General features: G+C 36.4%; 1 protein-coding gene across 2 annotated transcripts in view; it reads left to right on the forward strand.

Annotated features, from left to right (window-relative positions):
• Positions 1-24882, forward strand: part of Prkg1 (protein kinase cGMP-dependent 1) — a 1244729-nt gene that overhangs the window by 1112507 nt on the left and 107340 nt on the right. For both annotated transcript variants that reach the window (XM_004653190.2, XM_004653189.2), the window contains exon 9: positions 16242-16316. In XM_004653190.2, coding sequence (XP_004653247.1) covers positions 16242-16316 — 75 coding nt within the window. The remainder of the gene's footprint in view (positions 1-16241; positions 16317-24882) is intronic.

Genomic DNA, 24882 nt, shown 5'->3' on the forward strand with positions numbered 1-24882 from the left:
GGAGTTAAAAATACCTTGATTGGATTAAACTCAGAACTATTCTACTGCTTCTTTAAAATAAGATGAATGAGTAAAATATTTGAGTTTCAAATGATCCTAGAATTCGGTAAGGACTACCTATGTCAAATTCCCAACTACTTTGGCTAAATAGTTGGGGTTAATTAGTTAAGGCAATGGTTCATTAATTCAGTTATTCTAATTCACATCATCAAAAGCACCCAGGGCCTATACCTGATCACTCTTCACTGCACACAGGAAGCTGTTCTTTCTTGTGGACTTTCACTGTATCATATTTTGCTCACCATATCATACCTTTGCAACATGTGGTTATCTATTCCGGCTTAAGCTACCACAAGCTTAAGGAAGATAGAATATGTGTGTATTTCATTTGCTTCTGTATCTTCATGTTTTTAATAGATTCAGGAAGTAGAATAAGGGATCACTAAGTATCTCTTGCAGTTAATTCATAAGTGTGGATCTAACTGGTTAGAGAGATAGCATGCAGTAATTTGCACAGGAAACAAGCATCATAAACAATTAGAAACAATAGGTGATTAGAGTAATAAGGTATCTTCTTCTTAGAAATGAGAACTCTAGAAAATATAGAAACAAGTGGGATATAGAAACAGGTGGGCTGGAGAGATGGCTGAGCGGTTAAGGTGTTTGCCTGAGAAGCCAAAGGACCCAGGTTTGATTCCTCAGGACCCACGTAAGACAGATGCACAAGGGGCACATGTGCCTTGAGTTTGTTTTCAGTGGCCACAGGCCCTGGCATGCCCATTCTCTCTCTGGCTGTCTCTCTTCTCTCTATCTCTCTCGCTCTCTGCTTGCAAATAAATAAATAAAAATAATTTTTAAAAAAGAAAATATAGGAACAACAACTAGTAGTAATCACAAACTCTAGTTCCATGAGAAACCAGTCAAAGGAAACCTCTTATTAGAGCTTCCTGTTCCTGAAATTTACTGATACTGACATTTGGAACCAAGAACTCTGTGTGTGTGTGTGTGTGTGTGTGTGTGTGTGTTGTGGATGTAGGAGGTCTGTCCTATGCATTGTATGACGTTTGTCAACATCCTGACCTCTACTATCTGCAATACTAGTGACTCCACCCCAAAGTAACAAACGAAAGTGGCCATAGGCTTGTCTAATTGTGCTGGTGAACAAAATCAACCCCAGAGGAACATAGTCATGACTTGTTGGGTAACAATGAAGTATCTAGGTCTCTGCAAGCCATTAGAACTTTGCCAGAAACCTGCACTAGACAGCTTCTGGAAAAGCTATTCACTGGCAGGTACAAAACTACCCAAGGAGAAGGCTACTGATCACCAGATGCAATGAAGCCTGATGCTAGAGAGGTTGCAAGAACCTACCTAGCATACTAAGACACTGATGCAGAACACTTTGTTCTAATAGTGTTTCTCCAGCGCCCTCTACTGACAGCATTTCAGTGCCAGTCAACAAGAAAAATTATTGAATGGCATAAACATTTTCAGGTAGTCACAAAGACTGGAAAAAATCCCACTACTTGGGTGGCTAAGGGGCACTGTTGTGAGTTCTGTTATATAGCATGGCCCTAATTTTTAAAAATAGCTGAGAGAGGAATGTGCTATGCCTAAAGCATTTCAAAGAACTTCCTGGACACAGTAGCATGTGAGCTAGGTTTTCCAGGCTGAGCAGGAGTTTTACAAGTAGAGAAGAAGGCTGCTGCTGAGGGAGGGCCATGTACAAACACAGCGCATTTTAATGGCTTTTGGTTGTTTCCTTTCTTTTGTTGTTTTTGTTTTGTTTTTGTTTTTGGAGGTGGTGTCTCACTCTAGCCCGGGCTGACCTGGAATTCACTAGGTAGGTAGTCTCAGGGTGGCCTTGAACTCATGGCAATTCTTCTACCTCAGCCTCCAGAGCTAGGATTAAAGGCATGCCTGGCTTGACACTTTAATAGCTTTTTTACCTGAATGACTACAGAAGTTGGAGCTGGGAGTGGTGGCGCACGCCTTTAATCCCAGCACTTGGTAGGCCAAGGTAGGAGGATTACCATGAGTTCAAGGCCTCCCTGACACTAACTAGTGAATTCCAGGTCAGAAAAAAAAAGGAACTGTACAATTCCACCAGTGGAATTCTTGGAGTTAGTTGGGAAAGAAGGTATGGGAACAATTTATAAGGAACTATCCCATTATTTCAAACTAAAAAGATCTGGATTGTATCCTCTGGAAGATAAGGAGCCCGAAGAGAGCTATTGCTGCTAGTTTATGTGTTTGTTGTGAAGGGAGGGAGTGAAGATTGATTATAATGGGAAGGAACTCAAGCAGGGAGACCAAGAATAGACTTGCAATAGCCCTGAGCAATATTCATTAGGACTGAGAGTCTAAACTTTAGTCAAAAGCAAATTCTGCTGAGTAATCAAATGTGGGAGGTGAGAGAGGAAGTTTCTAGTCAAGGTGGGTGTCTATAACAGATCAACAGTGTGAGAAATAATGCAGGTTGAGCTACTATTGGTGTGCTAAACTCAGTTTGACTATGTGGTACACAGAATTGTGAATGAGATGACCAGTTAAAAATGTTTTACTTTCATTGTAATTCACCTAAAATATATTATAATTACAACTGTGGTTTCTTAATTACAGACACTGTTTTGTTGTATATCAGTAATAATTCAATTTGCTCTATAAATTCTTGAAAGCTTGCTATGTTTATGAGGACTTGCATTTTTGACCATTACATGTTTTAAAATTTTTTTAAAGATTCAGCAATGTCTTTAGAACTCATAAACTAGTTTTATGAAAGAATAATAAAATGGGCAGAAATCCTTTTGTTTTCTAAATGTTAAGCATAATCATCATTTCTTTATATAAGGTAATATTTAAGATTTCCTACTGGGAAATCTGACCAGTGTTTTAGTTGCTTTTTGGGGATTTAGCAATAACGCTTCTTGTGGGTGAAGGTGGGCTGCCAGGATCTATATCTGACAGAAGCTTAACAATCAGTATAAAAACAATGGTATAATCATTAGACGCCAATATCTGTTTTAGATATTCACTTCACATTTTTGGGGGGGATGGAGTTAAGTGGAATTGCTTACCTCAGGAGGTATATACTTCCCTGGTGAGACAGTTATTATAGGCCCAGCTGGGTCATAAAGATCTAAGACTTTCCTTTTCTTTTCAATATGTCTCACAGCTGGCACATGTTTTAAAACTCATAGTGGAGAGACATGAATTGAATTAGCATCAGCCACAGTGGCAGTGAAGCCTCATCCCCAGACTACTACTACAAAGGAGGCCCTTTAGGGATTCATTTCTTTCCATGAAGTACAATGGTCATATTATCTACAAGACCTGATACATTTGTGTAATTGAAATTAACTTTAAATAGATACCAAGCAGTCAAAGACAAATCATGATTTGGTAGTTGATAAGGAAAGTATTGTCCTGCTGCCTGAAATGGATAGATGGTATATTGTCATCCAGAAATAGACCTACATAGACTTAATGACAACTCTTATTTAATTAATTTCACTAGTTTCATAAGATATATTCTTTCTCTTTTTTGGACATTATAAATATAGTCTATTCCATATAACTATATGTATGTGATAACTATTAACTTATAGAAAAATAGGAAAACACAAAAACTGTATAGACTTGCCATTCCAAAATAACTAATGGATTTTAGTATATATCACTAAATAGAGAGGTCATTCTGCCTAGATTATCTTTCTTCATTTGCCCACACTTAGGGGCAACATTAATAAATCATTCACACCTAGAAGTTCACACAGAATTAGGCAGATGAAGACTAATTAAACAGATAATGTCTTTTACAGCATACCTATAAGGAATGCGTTCTTTTTCCACTTCAAAGATAAGTAATCTTCAGAGAGCCAAAGGGCCAGCTCCCAAAGGACATGCTTTGTAAATACAGAAATGGCATTTGAAAGGAATTGGGCTTTGAAAGCCCATTATAGTACATCATTTTACCATATTGCTCTAGTAATTCACCATGACCAGAGCTGGGCTTCTTCGTCTTCGATTCATAATTGCTTAGACATTTAAGTCAATTTCAACCTTAGTTTTGTACAGAATCCTGTGAATTAGACAAGTTGTTCACCTTCAGAAGTTTCTCTTTGAAGAGACACACAGGAATAGAATTACTGATCCAAACTATTCTGCATATTGTTAAATTATTTCCCAGAACCTTTGTACAGTTCACTCCCTATTGACAGTGTAGGAGAATGTGTGTTGCTTAAGTTTTCAACTGAAACAATTTTAAAACATGCAAAAGGGGTAAAGCAGCTTAAGGCATGAAATGCATCACTCTCCTTGAAACAGTCATTTAACATTATTTCCTTCCCTTATAATTGTTACCTGGAGCTTATTATGAACAATTAAAGCTGGAAAGATTTGTTCGTTCTTTGGTGATATAAATGATTTGTCTTAGAGAAGAATAAACACATTTGAAAGGCTTTATAAGGGTTGGGAAGATGACTCAGTAGTTAAAGGAGCTTTCTTACAATGCCTGTGATCTGGGTTAGATTACCCAGTATCCATATAAAGCCAAACATAGGCTGGAGAGACAGCTTAGTGGTTAAGGCAGTTGCCTGCAAAGCCTAAGGGTGTTTGATTACCCAGTATCCAAGTAAGCCAGATGCACATAATGGCACATACTTCTGGAGTTTGTTTGCAGTTGCTGGAGTCCCTGGCACACCCATTCTCTCTCTCTCGCCCTCTTTCTCTCTCAAGTAAAGAAATAAAAATAAAATACATTTTTTAAAAAGCCAGACACACAAAGGGGTACATGTATCTGCAATCTCTCTTGAATTCCTTTTCATCTCTGCATCTGCTGCCTGGCTGAGGTTACTAACTGTGCCTTGCTGTGGATGCATCCCGCTAGCTCTTGTGCCCTTGACCTCTCTCACTCGACCTTCTCTGTTCTTCAGTTATCCTATCTAGAATGTTGTGTCTTTATATCATATGTTCCCATGGGTTTCGGAAGGATTAACAGACATGTGAATATTAAAACAAAAGACTCATATCTGGATGCTCAGAAATTCACTTTAGATTATCTAAGCTCTTTCTTTTTTACCACTGATCATATTTTCTATCATCAATAAATTGGACCTTCTTAACTCATAGGTTTCTACTGCAATTTCCATTAGTCACTTGGGTAACTTCCATTTCTTTCTGGTCTAGTCTTCCATTCAGATACTCTGTTGACCATTAATATTTACTTCAGAGTAAAGGTCGTCTGAACTCCTTTCTCCTCCTATAATTTTCTGAAGCCTTTTGTTCTATGTACTTTTTTTTTTTTAAGTTAGTCAAGTGAGAGTGAGTAAGTATGGGTACACCAGGACCTTTTGCTACTATAAATGAACTCCAGTCACACTGGATAGGCCATTCTGTTTATAGACCAAAAGCAAAGAAAGTGAGTCAATAAGAAAGGTGGTGTTGATGGAGCAGACATCCAGAAGAGAAGGATGAAAGGGTTTGAGCAGGGAAAAGGAAATCTGCTATAGGAAGAATTTAGAGTACTTCCATGTAAGTGACACATGATAACCATAACATTAAACTTGGGCCTGGAGGAAAAATGAGGAAACCAAGAATTTAACATTCTGTGAACTTTAAATAGTGTGAAGAAAAACATTAAAATACCTCAATGAGGTGTAACTCTGTAGCATAATGTATTATGAGAATGAAAAAGGCCCCAGATTATATCTGGAACAAAAAAGGAAAAAATGAGCCAAAAAAGAACAGTTACATAAAAGGAACAAGAAACATGTAAATTTTGTTGGCATAGCTGGACATGGTGGTGCACGCCTTTAATCCCAGCACTCAGGAGGCAGAGGTGGAAGGATCGCCATGAGTTCGAGGCCACCCTGAGACTACATAGTGAATTCCAGGTCAGCCTGAGCTAGAGTGAGACTTACCTTGAAAACCCAAAATAAAATTTAAAAAAAGTCTTGGCATGATAGTACAAATTTTTAACCACAACAGTTGGAAGACTGAAGCAATAATATTTCAAGTATGAGGCTAGGCTGGACTGCATAATCTTGGACTCTATCTAAATACACAAAAAGGAAATCAAACCAACCAACCACTAAATCTGAGGTGAACTAAACTCTCTCTCTGTGTCTGTGTGTGGTGTTGGACACACATATGTATGCAAGTAGGGGCCAGAGGTAAAAGCCGAATGCTTCCTTAATCACTTTCCACCTTATCGAGATAGAGCCTCTCTTTGAACCTACTGCTCATCAATTCAGCTGGACTGGCTAGCTAATGACCAGAAGGGTCCTGTCTCTGTCTCCACAGTGCTGGAATATTAAACATATACCATTACCTAGTATTTCACCTGGGTGCAGAAGGTTAGAACCCTGTTCTTCATGCCGCTACATCAAGTACTTTGCCCACTGAGATATATCCCCAACCCTTGAATTGAGGCTCTATGACTGAAGAGAACCCTCAGAAATAAGCAAACAATATCTGTGAGTGTAGCTGCCCAGGAGCTTCCACATTCTCTCAGTCACCTCTCATTGCTGTAAGTGCTTGGAGGTCACAGATGATGTGGGTATGGAAGAATCAAATTGGTCTAGCCAGCTTGCAAGCAAGTACCTTTAACTGCTTGCACATCTCACAGAGTCTGTTTGTTGAGATTATTATTATTTATTTGGCAGAGAGAGAAAGGATGAGAGAATGGATATTTACTCTTGTTCCATTTACTAGTTATTGTGAATAGTGCAACAATAAACAATGTGCAAATATGTTGACTGAAAGCCTTTTAGGTGCATAATCAGTAGTAGTATTGATGGATTATATAGTATTTCCATAAATAAAGTTTTCAGAAACCTCCATACTTATTTCCACTGTGGCTGCTCATGTTTACATTCACACAGAATCCATCTTATCCTGAAGCAAGCCTTGAAGATTGTAGGCACCGCATAAATATATGCATGTACCTGGATGGAAAGAGAGATGGGAGGATAGCTGCCTGGCTGGCTGGCTGGATGCATAACTGGAAGGATCTAGATGTTGGTTAGATTAACAACATTGAGCTTATTTTTCTATCAAAGATATATAAATTCATATGGTATTTCATAGGGCAAACTACTAAGAAATATTATTACTTACAAACAAAATACAAACCCAGGATCCATCCCTGAAGCTACATGGCAAATCAACAAAAGTTCTGCAGAGTTTACCAAACAATAGAAGATACCCTTACCACCCCCCTAGACTTAGCCAATAAAGAGAGTCTTGACAAGCTAAGGGCTCTAACTTTGCATATTCTTTTTTTTTTAAATGTCTTTTTGTGAAAAAGAATGTAGCTAAGATTTATGTTAACAAAGTGCAATGAATGTCAAATTAAGAAGATTTCGCTCAGGGTTTTTAATGTTTGACTAGCATTTTTCTTAGCAATGCTAAGGTATTCAAAACAGTATCTAGTTTAAAATTACCTATAAATTCTTTTTGCCTTCTAAAACACTTAACTATTAAGAACAGACTATCACCTTACATGGGGTGTAATCAAGTAGACATATTTGCTTTAAGTAAGTGATAACAGTGTGCCACTTGATTCTGAATTTGAAAGATTGTGTTTTTAAACAAGTATACATGATGCTTAAATAGTGCATCAGAGTATCAAAATAAGTAATAGGAAAGCAATGAAATTAGGTCAACTAATATAAATAAATCTACACATTTCAAAGACATGTGTGATTTATGAGAAAAAAAGTGCTTTATAAACTGTAAAGTGCATCTCAATGGATCTCTTTCAAAGCAGCCTCATAATGTTGATTTGAGTATTTGGACTCCCTGCTAGTTTTAGTTTGGACTTTGCATTCCTAGCAATTTAAAAGCCCACTTCTCTTTAGAAAAAGTATCATCATATTACAACTGGAGAACAAAATTATATACTTTTTCGACATACCACTGAGTGATCAGCTCCCTTTAAAAAGATGTTTTGGTTTAATAATGAAAACATTGTAATAACTGATATTATTACCCACTGGGTGACTGTCACCATTAGGGCCCGAAACAGACCAGTTCCTCAGAATGAGAAAAAACCTTTGGGCTGATATTTCTTAAACAAAATATCTATAACATGCTTGGTGGAAAGAGTCTTTTTTTTTTTTTTTTTTGTCTCTGTTCTTTCTGTTCCTTCTTTTTCCTTCAACCATCCATCTCTCTCCTTCATTCTTCAGTCCTCTTTTGCTTTCTTTTCCCTCCCAACCCTGCAAGTACATTTAAACACCAAGATTAAACATTAAGGAGGTGTCCTATTTATTCTCTATCACTGTGTATTCAACTAATCACATTTTATCCACTCGACTTAAAGAATTCTGTTAAGACTTGTTAAAATTGGATTTCCCCTTTCAGGAAGAGTTAATATGAAAGTGTGCCTTTCAATAGCATGTGAGCATTGAGGTTTGCTGTTGAGGTACCCTGAATTAAAGTCTTTTGCTCAATAATACCTCCTTATTCCACAGTAAAATCTATAGTACATATTGAATTGGCTGTTTTATTTTGTAAGGGTAAAATATGAAAGATTATGAGTATGTGTATGATTACAAATTTAAAAATAATGTAGTTTTAATTTATCCATAGTTCCTACACTTTTGATAACTCATCAGTATTTTATAATGTTTACTCATTCAGTTGGTATGGTTGTCAAAGTGCCTAATTACACATTATGATCTTTCAATAGAACAATGGCGACCTAAGTCCTCCTCCTTATTAGTGAAATAATATCATAAGACATGAGTTAATATTTAGAAAGACATCTACTACCTATACTAATATTTTTCAAAATACCTGTTTGATAAGGGCCCACACAGGTGTCAGGTTTTTCTACAGCAGGCCTGTAAAAGGGAATAGCACAGCACTAGTAAGTTCAGATTTGTCTGGTAAATGATGAATTCTGAGTTAGGGATCTGGGCCATTTAGAGACTGTCCTGGCATGCCCAAGGGAAGTGTAAACAAAGAAGTAGAAAAATAACTAAATATTAACTTCTGTAATTCCATCACATATGCTTGTCAAGATGGCCTTAATTATTCATTGACCAATGCACAGATACATACTGGAAGTTATTTGGAACTTAGTAATATGGCTTGAATATACATTTCCTTAAACCAATTACATATGATGACTTACAATTTTTTCTTTTTCCTTTCTTTCTTTCATTTTTGTTTTTGTTTGTTTTTGAAATAAGGTCTTGCTGTAGCTCAGATAGAACTAGACTTCATTGTGTAACCTCAGGCTGGCCTTGTACTCACAATAATCCTTCTGTGTCTTCCTACCAAGTGCTGGGATTCAGGCATGTGCCACCATGCTGAGCTGTACAATTGACTCTTATTTGAAGAGCGTTAGCAGATTATTCATAATTATTTAATATTTCAAAAGTAATAATAATCTTTTGACTAGAATTTCCTTCTAAATAAAAATTATTAAAAATGATATATGAGGGCCTGGAGAGATAGCTTAGCAGTTAAGTGCTTGCTTGTGAAGCCTAAGGATCCCGGCTCAAGGCTCAATTCCCCAGGACCCACGAAAGCTAGATGCACAAGGTGGTGCATGCATCTGGAGTCCGTTTGCAGCAGCTGGAGGCCCTGGTGTGCCAATTCCCCTCCCTGTCTGCCTCTTTTTCTCTCTGTCGTCTGTTGCTCTCAAATAAGTAAATAAAAATAAATTTTTTAAATGATATATGGCTCCAACATAAAACTGAATTTATACTCCTGGGTATATCCATCTTGTAATGAAAATCCATATACTAAGTCTACAATTTAGGCTAGAAACATAGATGTTTGTGTACCTAGTTACCATACTCTCTTTTCTCTGAGTATGTATGTATGTGTATGTGTGTTTGTATATATATATGTAGAGGTGAGTAGTTGAATATTGTATGATATACATGCATACAGTCTAGCATACAGCTGCCAAAATATTACTTATAGAGTTTATTTGGTATGTACAAGTATTTAGGGAGGTACATCTGTATGCACACACATACACATAGGTGTGCAGGTGGAAACCAGACGATGTCTTCTTCAGTCGCTTTCCACCTTATTTTCTTTTTTTTTCTTTCTTTATTTTTTTTCTTTTCTTTTCTTTTTTTTTTTTTTTTTGGTTTTACAAGTTAAGGTCTCACTCTAGTCCAGGCTGACCTGGAATTCACTATGTAGTTTCAGGTGGCCTCGAATTCATGGTGATCCTTCTACCTCTGCCTCCTTAGTGCTGGGATTAAAGGCGTGTACCACCACGCCTGTCCCCACCTTATTTTTTTTTTTAATTTTATTTATTTATTTATTTGAGAGCGACAGACACAGAGAGAAAGACAGATAGAGGGAGAGAGAGAGAATGGGCACGCCAGGGCTTCCAGCCTCTGCAAACGAACTCCAGACGCGTGCACCCCCTTGTGCATCTGGCTAATGTGGGACCTGGGGAACCGAGCCTCGAACCGGGTCCTTAGGCTTCACAGGCAAGCACTTAACCGCTAAGCCATCTCTCCAGCCCTCCACCTTATTTTTTAAGCCAGAATCTCTCAGTGAACTTGGGGTTTACTAATTTGGCTAGGCTAACTAGCCCGCTAGTCCTCCCATCTTTGCCTCCTGAACTCTGGGATGACAGGCAGGCACCACTTTGCCCAGAATTTTTATATGGATGCTGGGTATCTGTAAACAGTCCTCATTAGTGCTTGGCAAGAAATTTACCCAATGAACTCTCTCTTCAGCTCTGTTTATGGACTGTTTAAAAAATGAAATATTTATACAATGATATGAAGTTAAAAACCATAATATTAAGTCATATCTCCTTAGCAGTTAGAACTCTATAAGTAATGCTATTGTGAGATAAAGAGCTAACAGCAAAGATGCTTCTTCAAGTCAGATGTAGTTAGTTCAACTATAGTTGAATTTTAATTTTTTTCTAATTCAATAAATTTGTAGATTTATTTTAATCAGTTTGGTACAGGTACAGATTGGTTTTGTAATTTTGCATGAACTCAAGTAGAAATGTCTAAGTACATCACTGTCTGCTCATGCAAGAACCATCCATAAGGCAGAGTGTGTGCTCTGACAGATACACCAGCATGATCCAATCAGATGAAAAATCTGAAAAGGATTCTACATACCTTCTGGATTTAAAAACCCCAAAACTATCAATGGCTCAAGATATGTCGCTCAACAAAGAGGGAAAGAGTCAGCAAAGTCTGTGAATTCCATTGCAAGAGCTCATCTGGAGACTAGTTTGAGCAGTGCTCAAAATTACAGAAGCTTCAAATTGTTTATTTTCACAGAATTTGCTACATGTGTTGACATGAATGCATGGCAAGGAATTAATATCTGGTAAATGACAATTACCCTATTACAGCTAATCTTTGCCATCTTGTAAGAGATGAAAATTTTATATGTTTTCAAATTTCTACTTTCAGTTTTTCAGTAAATTCATTTTATTTTCAGTGACAGAATTTATTTCACAAATAATAAAGGCCTTTTGTAAGTTCATATCATTTCCATTTTTATGCATAAAAATATATTGGCTCAATAGTACTACATAGAAAACTAATGTTTTAATCAAATTTATTTAAAATTATGTGAAGAAAATCTTGTGCCAAGTACTTTTTTGTTCAATTATTTCTAATGTGACACTTATCTTGACTATTACTCTAATTTATACATGAGACCATTAAAGTATGACAGATTTAGAAACCAGCTCCAAATCAGAAAGCTCTAAAACCTGCAGTATCCACTATACCTTGGAGATAATCTTGACATTTTCATTACTATCTTAGACCTCAGTGGAGAGTTTTCAAGTATTATATGAAATTGTATTTAAATTTTATAGCTGTATAATTTCTATCTGGAAGTGCTAGGGATCAAACACTACACCTCTGGCATTCTAGGCAAGCACTATAATACTCACCCACACACATAGCCTTTATATATTCTTAAATCATAAGTGGCGCTGTGTATTTTGAGAATCAATGCATTATGCATGGTCAGGTCCTGAAACAAAGGTTGCACACATAGACCCTCTCTCTCCCACCTGAATTCTCCTGAGGGTCTTTAGTGGGTGTCGCAGTCAGCTTTGTGTTGCTGTCAAAAAAACACGTGACCAAGAGCAGCTTGTGGGAGGAAAGGGTTTATTTTGGCCTACAGACTCAGAGGGAAACTCCATGATTATAGGAGAAAATGATGGCATGAGCAGAGGGTGGACATCACCTACAGGCCAACAGCTGGTGGAAAACACCATCCGGATACTGTTTCAGACACTGGCAAAGGGAAGCTGGCTATGACACCCATAAGCATGTCTGCAACAATACACTGCCTCCAGGAGGATCTAATTCCAAAAATGCCATCAGCTGAGGAACTAGCATTCAGAATGCATTAAGTTTATGGGGGACACCTGAATCAAACTACTACAGTCTGCCCTTCCAGTGTGACTCAAAAGGAAGTGAGATATTCCCCTAAAGAACTTCAGGAGTTTTCTAAATTGTACAGACAGAAGCATGGGGAATATGTCTGGGGGTAGATTTAAGGGTATGGGATGATGGAGGAAGGAATACAAGATTAGATCCAGCTGAATTCATTGAAATGGACCCATTGAGCAGAGACTTTAGATTTAACATTACAGCTTGTGCAGTTGGAAGAGGTGCCTAAAGTTTATTTGATTGGTTGGCTGAAGTGTGAATCCAAAGATGCACTACTGTGAATGAGCTCAAGCTGCCTGACATCCTTTGGCTTAGTGATGAAGGGATTAGAAGACTCAGAGAACTTGGAATGTTGGAGTGAAATTGCCATGTAAATTCATCTTTGCCCCCACAATGTTACTGTCCAGTAGACGTGCCCTTCACTAAGACTATAAAAAACAGACTTGTTAGGGGAGCCCCAAGATACTTAAAGTGCCCAATCATTAGCCTTTGATGTAAAGAAGACCTTACAGTGGGAGACACAGTTGCTGCATTATAGGTGGCTTAGATGCAATGGGTCTAACTGAATCTCCGGGTAACAAGGGCTATGCAGCAGTGCTGAATCACCAAAAGTGAGGTGAGTCTGTTTACCATAAGGACAGCATAGGCAAAACAATGCTCATAACAGTATGACTAGTGTAGACCTTTTGACTGGCTGATTAATCACAGTGTTCCCAGAAATGAAATAGATAAGAAGCCTACTAAGTTCCTGCTTGATCTGTATAAGCAGAAAAGTTCCAGAGCAAAGGAACAAAAGGCTACTCTGAATTATAGCAACTGAGAACCAAGACCTCTTAACCAATTTCCAGTCCTAAGCCAGCTTACAGATCCTGAGCTCCTTGACTGAAGGGGTGGCTGGGCCACCTCAAGGAAGGACCATCCTACAACCCTTGAAAGTTTCAATATTAAGCTTAGTCCTATCCTTCCTCCAAAAGATCTATAGCCTTTTACTAGGGTAACTGTACACTGGGGAAAAGAAAATAATCAGACTTTCACGACTTACTGGACACTGGCTCTGAACTGATATTGATTCCAGGAGACCCCCAAAGAGCATCATGACCCTCCAGTTAAGGTAGGTGCTTACAGGGGTCAGGTGATAAATGGAGTTTAGGCAAATATTAGACTGACAGTGGGTCCCCAAACTCATCCTGTGGTTATTTCCCCAGTCCCAGAATGCATAGCTGGGATAGGTATACTTAGGAGTTGGCAGAACCCCCCACAGTGGGGTTACTGGTATTCATTGTGGCGATCAAGAGGCCTCAGTCAGTCTCAGCAGGGTGGGGGAAACAGAGTCTCAGGATGTTCCCACTCACCCCGAGGCTCTTACAGTCTTTCCACCTCCCCTTCTGTGATGCTGCCTGATCTTTGGTGGGCAAAATAGAGACATGATTTAGTATTGCTTTCTCTGTAGACTCTGGATCTCTGTTTTTATGAGGTTTCAGTGACCACCAAGTCTGTTGCCATTTCCCTGAAACTGGTTTTCAGGCTGGTCATGAGAGCAGTATTTCTATCACCACTTCCCCTCTAGTGACATCTGGGCCTGGGCAAATGAGGTGGAGGTGACCCATCTCATGGTAGACAGTCAGCTCTCTCTTCCTGATGTACTGGTATGTCCTCGTTTTCCCCAGTATTCTCCATCTGTAAGATAAAATAGATTCTCCAATCAAAAGTTTGAACAGTTTGAATAAAAAGGATGCGTCTAATCATTGTAAAGATATTCTGATGTGTAAATCCACTCTTCTTAGAAAGCAGTGGAGATTCTTGCTGGAGTCTACTGGTTTCCTGTTCTGAATATGGCTTAGTTCCCAGAACCAAATATGAGTTCCTATCCACTGAATAGTCTCATGTCCAATCCTGCAGAGCTAAAGGAGCCGTGTTTGATTCCGCAGAACCCTCATTAGCCTGATGCACAAAGGGGGTGCATACATCTGGAATTTGTTTGCAGTGATTGGAGTCCCTGATGCACCCATTCTTTCTCTCTCTCCCCTCTCGTTCTCTCTCAAATAAATAAATGAAATAATAATAAAATAAAATATAAAAAAGTGGCTTTTCATGTCCACTCAGCTATAGTAAGAGATTGATATGTCCTTAGTATTTGTAATTCCTGGTATGCCTAAAAATTCAGTTTTAAAAATTTCTTTCTTCTACTAAGTATCTCTGTGAGCAGAAGATGCTCTAATCAAGATGGTATATTATCAAAGAATTAGTAAACTGGATAACAAATTTGACAACAATAAATCTTTTAAGCTAATTCTATTTAGCCTACACTTACCTCTGTTAAAATGTCACATTTTCTAAATATAGTTTGAAATTATACAAATAGAAAACATAGTTGTAGCAATGACGTACAAAACTATAAAAGTAGAAAATATCTGATCACGACAATGATTTTAAAAACAAGTGGGACATGATTGAAAGGGAAATACATTTTAAACATGATGAGAAAGTGGCAAAAATTTTCTTATTATTTTATGGAGTTCACTTTCAGAGGGTTCAGTCCCTGATCACTTGTCTACATGTTCTTGTGTAGAAGGTCATGCCACAAGAGCCCACGGTGGAGACAGACAGGATGAGGAGATATGAAGGGACCGGGGCATACACTAACCCCAAATGGCCTATTCCTTTAGCCAGGTCCCACATTTTTAGCTTACTTTTATTAATTTATTTTCAAGTAGAGAGAGATAAAGAAAAGAGAGAGGAGAGAGAGAGAAAAAATATGAATGAACATGCCAGGGCCTCCAACTGCTGCAAACAAACTCTAGATGCACTTAACACTTTGTGCATTTGGCTTTACATGGGTACTGGGGAACCAAACCCAGGTAATTAGGCTTTGCAAGCAAGTTCCTTAACCACAAGGAAATCTCTCCAGCCCCCCCAGGTCCCACTTCTTAAACTTTCCAGAACCCCCAAATAGCACCACCAGCTGGAGATTAAGTATTAATACTAGAAGCATGTGAGGGAAAATTCATATTCAAACCATAATACATAGTGTATAAGTGAAGCTTTGATTATTATGTGAATACCTGGATTTCTTCCTATAGATTTTTTTTTCTTCATCCAGTCTAGTTCATTGTTTTCCAAGACACCATGTGTTTTGCTCTATCTGCCTGTATTCAGTAATTTTTCAAAGGTAATTCTAGTGTGTACAAATGTTTTGTTTTGTCTATATAATATTTTATATCTTCAACATGATAGATGAGGCTTCACTGTATAAAATGAGGCACATAGTAAAAAATTGACTAGCTTGCTTTTAATTTGCCTACTTCATGTTAAGGTTATTTTCACTATCCCAAATGAGCTGATTTTTCTATAATTGTTATTTTCCTAATTTTTCCTTTGAAGTTTAGTTTACTATTTTTTTAAGTGAAGATGATGATGCTTGTTTTTTACAGTTTGAATTGAAATTAATAAAAGTTCAGTGTAACTAGCTGATATAACACAGGCATTCCCTAATTGACAGACCTTCCTGATAGTTCAGTTTTATTATGACGTGATTAGTAATTAGTGTAGTCTAAATTTTTTTATACCTAATAGTCATTTTTTTTTTTTTTTGCCAGACATGTTTGTCACATATTGTGAGGTGTTGGGCAAGAGGTCATAATGTGTATAAACTAATCAGGGGAAGTGCCACTGTCTGATACATTTCTTGGTTAAGTATCTAGATTAAGTGTTTGAGTTCATTTTTATATAGATGTCTCTAAATTGTTTCACTGCATTATTGACTAAAAGGCCATGGCTATGATTTTGCAAATGATGTAATTATTTGCTGTGGTTTTCCTCTGACAGCTCTTTCAAGCATCTGATTGGAGGGCTCGATGATGTCTCTAATAAAGCTTATGAGGACGCAGAAGCCAAAGCAAAGTAAGTGAAGTTTTAAGTCTTCATGTGATAAAAATTATTCTCAATAGAAATAATACAAAATATTTTATTAACCAAAATGTTTAATATTTTGGAAGCATGAATCTAATTAGTTGTGAGGAAAGAAAAATAAATAATGTGATTGTTGCACCATATGTATAATATATATAATATTATATATAGTATAATAATTATTATATATAATATATATAATATTATATATAATATAATATTATATATAATCTTTAAATATGAAACTTTAACTCTTAGCAATGTAGTTTAATATCCAATATAAACAACTGAATGTAGACATGTAATTTATCCAACTGAAAATATATTTGGAACAAGTGATAGTTATGTTTAATATTTTGTGGAATTGCAAGAAAAATAGCAATGCCAAAAATACATAACTGGGTGGTATCTCATAAATTTACATTAACCTTTGTTATTGATATGAAAATAATAGTAGATGTTAAATATCCTGCTGACTATGATTTTATACAAAAATATGATTCTTCTTCAAGAATAATTTGCTACAACACAAAACATTAATGTTTGGCAAAGGCAGTAGTCTCTTTGATGCTCTTTTCTTTCTTCCAGTGAAAGGTAGTATTTCACATTGTACAGTCCAGCAGATAGAGTAAAATTATAAAATTTAGTGTGAAGTAGACAGTTCGTGTCCAGAATTAGCTTCTCTAATTTTATAGTAATCCAAATTTTAAAAGAAATTAAATAATAATTATGCTTTGTGAATCCATGAAAATAACATTTGAATACATACATGTATGTAATGTATATAAATACGATGACTAAAGACAATCTTGAAACTTATCTGAATCAATTTGAGGAACTATTCTTATAGTTAGTAGAAAAATATCAGTGGTCTCATAGAAGGATGTATTCTTGATGCTTTGATGCATATCTTTCTCTGTAAAGGTTTAGGTAGGCTCTCTAATGATGATTTTTATATAATTTATATTTGCTCAACTAGCTAAAAATTGGTATCAACCTCAGGCTTAAAACTTATTGATGGTAGGGATGTGACTATGAGTGAATCATACCTTTCTCAGTGTCTACTGACATAATATCATGGAATTCTGGCCCTTCATGGATTCACTTCTACTCATTACAATTCTAGTTAATAAGAAAAATAAGTGTTCTGAGTCCAGACTCAAACAACCTGAAATAATTTGTCACCCTGGAATATAAACCTGAACCTAAATATGGACCTTTGTTCTTGGTACTGGCTCTCAGTCCCAGCACCTATCATTCAACCACAGTTGCATCTCTTTAAAATGGTACAGCAGATTAAAATTGTATAAATTATAATGAACTATAAAAGTGGATGTTATTGTTGATAGAAGTACTCATTGGAAATGCATTTTGGTTCATTCAATATACATTTGAGATAACATTAATTATCCCATATACATCTTATAAAATCAATACATAGTCTTATATGAGTACAATTCCCTTATTTGGATCATATATTAAATTAAACCTAGCCTCCCTAATATCTATAGATATCTTCTTAAAAAAACACTAACAAAAGAATTCAATTATGGTTAAGGAACAAAGAAGGGTAATAAAATGACTGTGTCCATCAAGATACTTTCCAATCCTCTTGTTGGATCTTTACATTTGCTAGATTACAATTTAGATGTTGTGTAAAATTATACAGACCTAAGGTGTACAACATGATTAATGTGTGTTTTAAATATGAAATTGTTATTATAATGAAGCTAACTGGCATAGCATCTTATATAAATTACTCTGGTATATAAGTGTGGTGATTAGATTAGACACCGATTCCACCAATATCCACAAACTTGATGGAACTCATTGATTTGGTTAGCCATGGATTGGTTCAGCCACCAGATGGAATCAATCACTGCCTGGATTAGCCTCTGATCAAATCAACCATTTGCTGGATCAAAACTAACCAGCTAGACCTCTATTTAGATTAACCCCCAATTGGGTCAACCACTGATTAAATTACACTACCTGGGATTTCCTGCTGATTGGATCTCCTACTTTGCATATAGTCATACAAGATAGCTTCTTTCAGCAAATTCCATCAAGAGCAGATTCATGTGAATTTTTAGTATTAGTACACACTAACACCAGGTAAAAGTACAGATTATATTCTAATACTACGATTTAGAAAACAGGAAATAGTGGTGAAAAATATAAACTTTTCATTCAAATACTGTAGAGAACACTATGAACATTATTCTTCAAAATAGCCACATAAAATACAAACAAATATCAGAGGACTTATTGTTACAACTTTTATCTTGTTGGCATTTTTATATAATGCCAATAAATAATTTATACCAGAAGATTTTTAAAGTGGAAATCATTTCTTAATGATATGCCCTTAGCCCCAGGGAGTGTAAACTGTGAATTGCACCTTAGTATAAGATTTTCAGTCACACTATCAAGCTTAAACATCTATTTGGTTATCATTATCATCTCTTTCTATTGAATTTCTTCCCCTTGATTATTTTGTATCTTCACTCTGTATTTAAGAAACTTTTAGAATTTGCCTACACAGTAGAAACTAGGAACATTCTCTAAACAGTTTAAGTTCCCTTGATAATTCTACTAGTGCCTCTAAGTGTCTATGTATATCACAAAATCTAAACCATTTACAACTGAGTGATGATTTGGCTCCACGGTGTAAATTTTATTTCCTAAGATCCCTTTGGTTTTGTAAAAGCCATGAAAAATAAGACTAGTATTTCCTAAAACCCCACTAGAATGATCATGTAGCTTATTATGTGGAGCCATTATTGGTATTGTTCCATGTCTATCTTATTCCAATAAGAAAAAAAGATGGAACTGACTATAAAGACTGATTCCACTGAGACATTTAAAACTCAAATGTGACGAACTCATTACTGATTTGCTTAACGAGCACTATGGTTGGTTGGTTCCCTGACATGAGCACACAACCCTTCTCAGAAAAGCCGTACAAGTATGGGATCCAGGTAGTTATATAGGAAGGCTGGCTTGAAAGAAATACTCCAGTGCAATGGTTTCCAAAACTCCTCTCCTGCAGGATCTGTGCCCTCAGCTTGTCTTGGAATATATATTCCCAATAATCATTCTTGATAGAAATTTTATCTTTTATGGCATGTTTAAGATTTATTTTTTTGTACATAATTAGTAAAAACTTTACTTTTAAAAATATGAATTACAGCCAGGAGCGGTGGCACATGCCTTTAATCCCAGCACTCAGGAGGCAGAGGTAGGAGGATTGCCATGAGTTCGAGGCCACCCTGAGATTCCATAGTGAATACCAAGTCAGCCTGGGCTAGAATGAGACCCTACCTTGAAACCTTCCCCCACCAAAAAAGAATTATAATTAAAATGCTTTAGGAGAGACAACAGCATGTCTAAATTAAGAGTCATAGGATCTTATTTGGGACAGAAAGTAATATGTGTTATAAGTATAAATTATTCTCCTCTGAGTATACATTAATTTATTAAACACTTACAAATTTACTTATGAGTCACTGAATGTACTCTGTAATGTGTACACCCAATATGAAAAAAAAATTCTAATACTAAAGAAAGTATCTCAGAGTTTAACAAGGATACTTATTTATAAATAAATCAATGATTATTTTTGCTCATGATATACAAATAAGTTGTGAGAATTCTCGTCACATAATTTTGCATTTAAGGTCCTATCTCTATCCATATTAAGGCTTGTCTTACAAAATCATGGCTGTCCATAAATATAAGAAGTAAATATTTTATTTAGTTACATATTTTATATAGAATATAGTCTATTAAATGAGATAAGTTGGGCCATCATTAATATTTTCAATGCTGAATGCTATATTTAGCAATTACAGCAAGGCACCTGTTTTTTCAAAGAATTTACCATACTAATGTTAATTATCTAAGTTGATTAATTAACTTATCTAATTAGCTGTACCACTTTATGATAAAAATATTTACTATAAAAACTTAGCTTATAATATAATTCATATATGCCACAATTATATTTCAAGATCGAAGTTATACAGAATGCTAAAACAATTATTTTATTTATAATGATGTTTGTTTCAATTAAAATGTTTTATACATTCATAATAAATAGTAAGATAGAGAAAAAGAAAACCAACCTAACCTCAGTACTATTAACTCTTTGTTTTACAATTATGGTGCATCTATACTTTTATATCTTGCTTTTGTTCATTTAGCATTACCATGTTGTATACACTTATATTACTTTTATATACCTTTTGAAAACATTATTTTGATGGCTGCCTATCAGCACAATGAATAGAAACTTAGTTATTTAGACTAACTCACATTGAAACCTCATTGATTCAACTTATCCTTCTTTTGAATATAAGTTCTTAATCACTCCTCTACAAAGACAAAACCAAAGTAAAAGCACGAAAGATCACTTTCAGACACAGTCCATACATCTGTAGAAAAGCTATAGCCTAGCAGACCATCTGATTAAGCTCCACGCTATTCTCTCTGCTGTCTTATCTTGAAGCCTGAAGGTCTCTGTTATCTGTGCACTTCACTAGAAATTCGTAGAAATTCTACAGTTGTATTTGTATAGTGTTATATATGCCATGATCTAAGTTGATGAGACTTAATGGTGTTCTGTGATAAATTCCTTGTCATGTCACAATCTATTTGAAAGGAATATGATCATGTTTTCTAAGCTACAGAATCATTTGATATCCATATAGATTTAAAGGCTACCTTCAATGACTCATAGCACCCATGCTCCAGCCTCACCCATGCTCATTCATTTCTTCATACACATTCATTTATTCAATCAATACATTTGTGTGCCTAAGAAATGCTCTATGTAAAACAGTGACTAAAGCAGTCATGTTTCTTTCATTATAGTCCAATGTGAGACATATCCAGTTATTGTGACAAAACTTTCATGTTGAAGTGACATGTTAACTAGATGTGAACTGAACTCTAGCAATTATCTGGTGCTGGGTATTCAAGAGTTAGCTGGAGGGCTGGTTAAATGGCTTAGCAGTTAAGGTGTTTGCCTGTGAAGCTGAAGAACCCCAGTTCAATTCCCCAAATCCCCATGTAATCCAGATGCACAAGGGGCACATGCATCTGAAATTCGTTTGTAGTACCTAAAGGCCTTGGAGTGTCCATTCTCCCTTTCTCTCTATCTGCCTCTTTCTCTCTTTTGCACAAAATAAATAAATAAATAAAGTATTTTTAAAAAAAATTATAAAGAATTAGCTGGTATAGGTTAGGCAAGTAGGGATAGAGAGAATTACAGGCAGATGAAGAGTTTGTATAAGGTAAGAAGCGATGTTCATGTTCAAGGTACCAAGATCTAACACCTAGAACATGGAGTGATTACCAGAAAGGGGATAGTGAAGGGGAAAGGGAACACAGAAGATATCAGAAAGAAGAGAATGACAGAGGACCAATTTTTGCAAAATTTTGGAAGTTATGATAGGAAATTGGGAAAAAAAATCACTTTGAACTTCTAAGCTAGAAAATGAAATGACTTAAGTTATATTACATCTGTCTCATTGTCTGATTTGTAGGATACAAAGTGAAAGCTGGGAGAATTATCAGAAGGTTTTCCAGGTGAAAGTTAATGGTAGACAGGACTAAAGTAAAGGTAATATGAATAGATAAAAACATTGAAGATCTAGGTGGCAAAGCCAGTAGACGTTCTTCAGGAAATACGTATTAGTGGTAAAAAGCAGGTCTGGAGCTCAGAGAAGAGGTTTGGATTAACTTGTGAATAATGGTAAATGATAATTAAAGATATCAATGGAACCAAAAAATAGAGAATGAGAGGACTATGACACTGAAGACTGACTCAGCATTAAGTCAGGGAAAAGAGAATCTGACCAGCACACACACACACACACACACACACACACACACACACACTCACACACGGTGTGAGAGAGAGAGAGAGAGAAGATTGAGGAACTATGAGAGATACAAGGAAATCCAGAAATGCAGAATGTCATATAGGCCAAGAAGTGAGCATGTGCCTTTGTCCATCATTTGGGCTACTATAAATAAAATAACATAAAGTACCTAAATAAGGAAACCAAATTTGTCAAGACACACCTGGGGATCAGCATGCTCTGTTTTTTTTTAATTTTTTTTAAATTTTTTTTAAATTTTATTTATTTGAGAGCGACAAACACAGAGAGAAAGACAGATAGAGGGAGAGAGAGAGAATGGGCGCGCCAGGGCTTCCAGCCTCTGCAGACAAACTCCAGACGCGTGCGCCCCCTTGTGCATCTGGCTAACGTGGGACCTGGGGAACCAAGCCTCGAACCAGGGTCCTTAGGCTTCACAGGCAAGCACTTAACCGCTAAGCCATATCTCCAGCCCCAGCATGCTCTTATTCTCTACTTCCTTCAAGCACCTAAATGTATTGCCTTGTGTTAAAAATAATAGTCATAATAGATTTACATAGTAGAAGAAGAAAAATTTAAAGTAAATAAAAGAAATGAAATTAAGGTAAGGAGCCAAAAATAAAACTATGGTCCACAACATAGGAAATTAACAATGCACATGGACAAAGCCTCATAGGCACCGGCGCTCTGATTTACTGCCACTGTACATCACAGTGCCACAGTCATTTCTCCACTTCCTCTGTAAACACTAAAAAGAATATTGTTTGCATGGGTACTGCTCTCTCAGCTTTTCTGATGGGATCATCCTATTACTGGTATTAGTCTATCAATTTAAAGCTCCCTCATTGGGTTGCTTGCTCATTTGCAAAGCAGCATTTTTATCTTTGATATTTTTTAGAATTACTTTTGGTGGTGGGCTTTGTTGTCTGACGTAACAATAAGATGGCAGCGAAAGGTATTCTCACATTAGCCGGGACAGCTCTGTAGTCATTCACTCTGCCTGTCACGGGGAGCTTGCTTCCTTCAGCTGACCAGTGCTCTGTGGAGGATGACCTTGCTCAGGCCTTTGAACATTCACTCATCAAAAGCACAAGGGGTTGTACAAATCAGACCCTAAGTCTACATTATTTCGTAATATCTTTTGAAACACCCTCGGGGTCATCTAGTATCTAACAAACATGAGATTTTTATACACATGATCCAGTTCACAAGGGACTACTGTTTGGAACACAGACTTTGAATTTGGGCTTTTTATTAGTTTTTTTTTTTTTTTTTCTCCTTCCCTGGCATCTTGAAGTAAAGATCTGAGCATTCCCACAATCTTATCAACCATTTACTTAAAACAACTTTCTCTTGATCTAAACAATTCTCAGGGAAATGGGCCTAGAAAATTGTTTCTTCCTTTATGGAAAGAATTTGGTGAGCAATATCCTGTTCCAAATGGGAACTCTAAGCCAATTAAATGGAAACAACACTGAGAAGGTCATTATGAAATAGCCCTCAAACCAGAATTAGAACTGCTGACCACTTGTAGGTTGAGTTGTCAGAGGACAGCTGAGGTGTCTAGGCAATAAAAATTATTTTCCATTTTATTGCAGGGCAAAGGAATAGAAAATAAGAAAAATTCACAATATCTGGATCAGAATAAATGAGTTGGTTTTCAGCCTTGCAAGAGCTATTTGCTTTAAAGCTGCAGCACATGTAGTCAGGCAGGAAGAGATAGAGTGCAGTTTCTATGGCCACCAATACTAACAGGTTAATATTTCTGTGTGATTTGTGACTTCAGAGAGTATCAAAGAAAATTCTCCTTCAAGTACAATGAGACTGATTTGATTGCTTTTTTTTGCAATATGATTTTTCAACATGAAGGTACTTGTTCTTGAATACTATTTTTAATTTAATTAAAAAACTGAAGCTCCAAAGACCATTTTCTAATGTCTTCACCATGCTTATCTTTGAGACTCCCTAGCTAGTGAGACTTTATAAATATGAATCCCAGTGTGTCCCTGCATGCAACCTTTTCTAATTAATGGAGAAAAGGACTATAGATAACTGGAAATTCTAGTGCTGCTGACAGGCATTGTGAAAAGAAACAAATCATTAAACTACTGACTTTTTGGAAAGAAAGGATGTTTTCACTCCACTATTGTTATATTAGCTAATGGCAATTGAGAATTAATTTCACAGCATCAAGAGCTCTGTCTATAGATAATGTGGTCCCACACAGTAATAAGACTTGTCTTTCGGGCTGGAGACATGGCTTAGCAGTTAAGGTGTTTGCCTGCAAAGCCAAAGGATCCCATTGGACTCTCCAGGACCCACATAAGCCAGATGCACAAGGGGGTGCATGTGTCTGGAGTTTTGTTTGCAGTGGCTGGAGGCCCTGGCTTGCCCATCTCTCTCTCTCTCCCCCCACACAACCCTCACAAATAAATAAATAAAATATATTAAAAGAAAAAAAGACTTGCCTTTCCAGGACCCTAAATATACAAAGCAAGCAGTCACAGCAATATAATGCGCATGTCTTTTCAGTATGATTGATGTCCTAAAGCCTGTTCATAATGTTTTTTAAAAGCAGAAAAAATAATATCTAGTATATTCCTTTGTGTACTTGGTGGTTTCAATTGAAAAATAGTATCTTTGGCAACTCCCTTTTTTCACTGGCATAAACA

Source organism: Jaculus jaculus, chromosome 1, assembly GCF_020740685.1.
Source record: "Jaculus jaculus isolate mJacJac1 chromosome 1, mJacJac1.mat.Y.cur, whole genome shotgun sequence".
NCBI lineage: Eukaryota > Metazoa > Chordata > Mammalia > Rodentia > Dipodidae > Jaculus > Jaculus jaculus.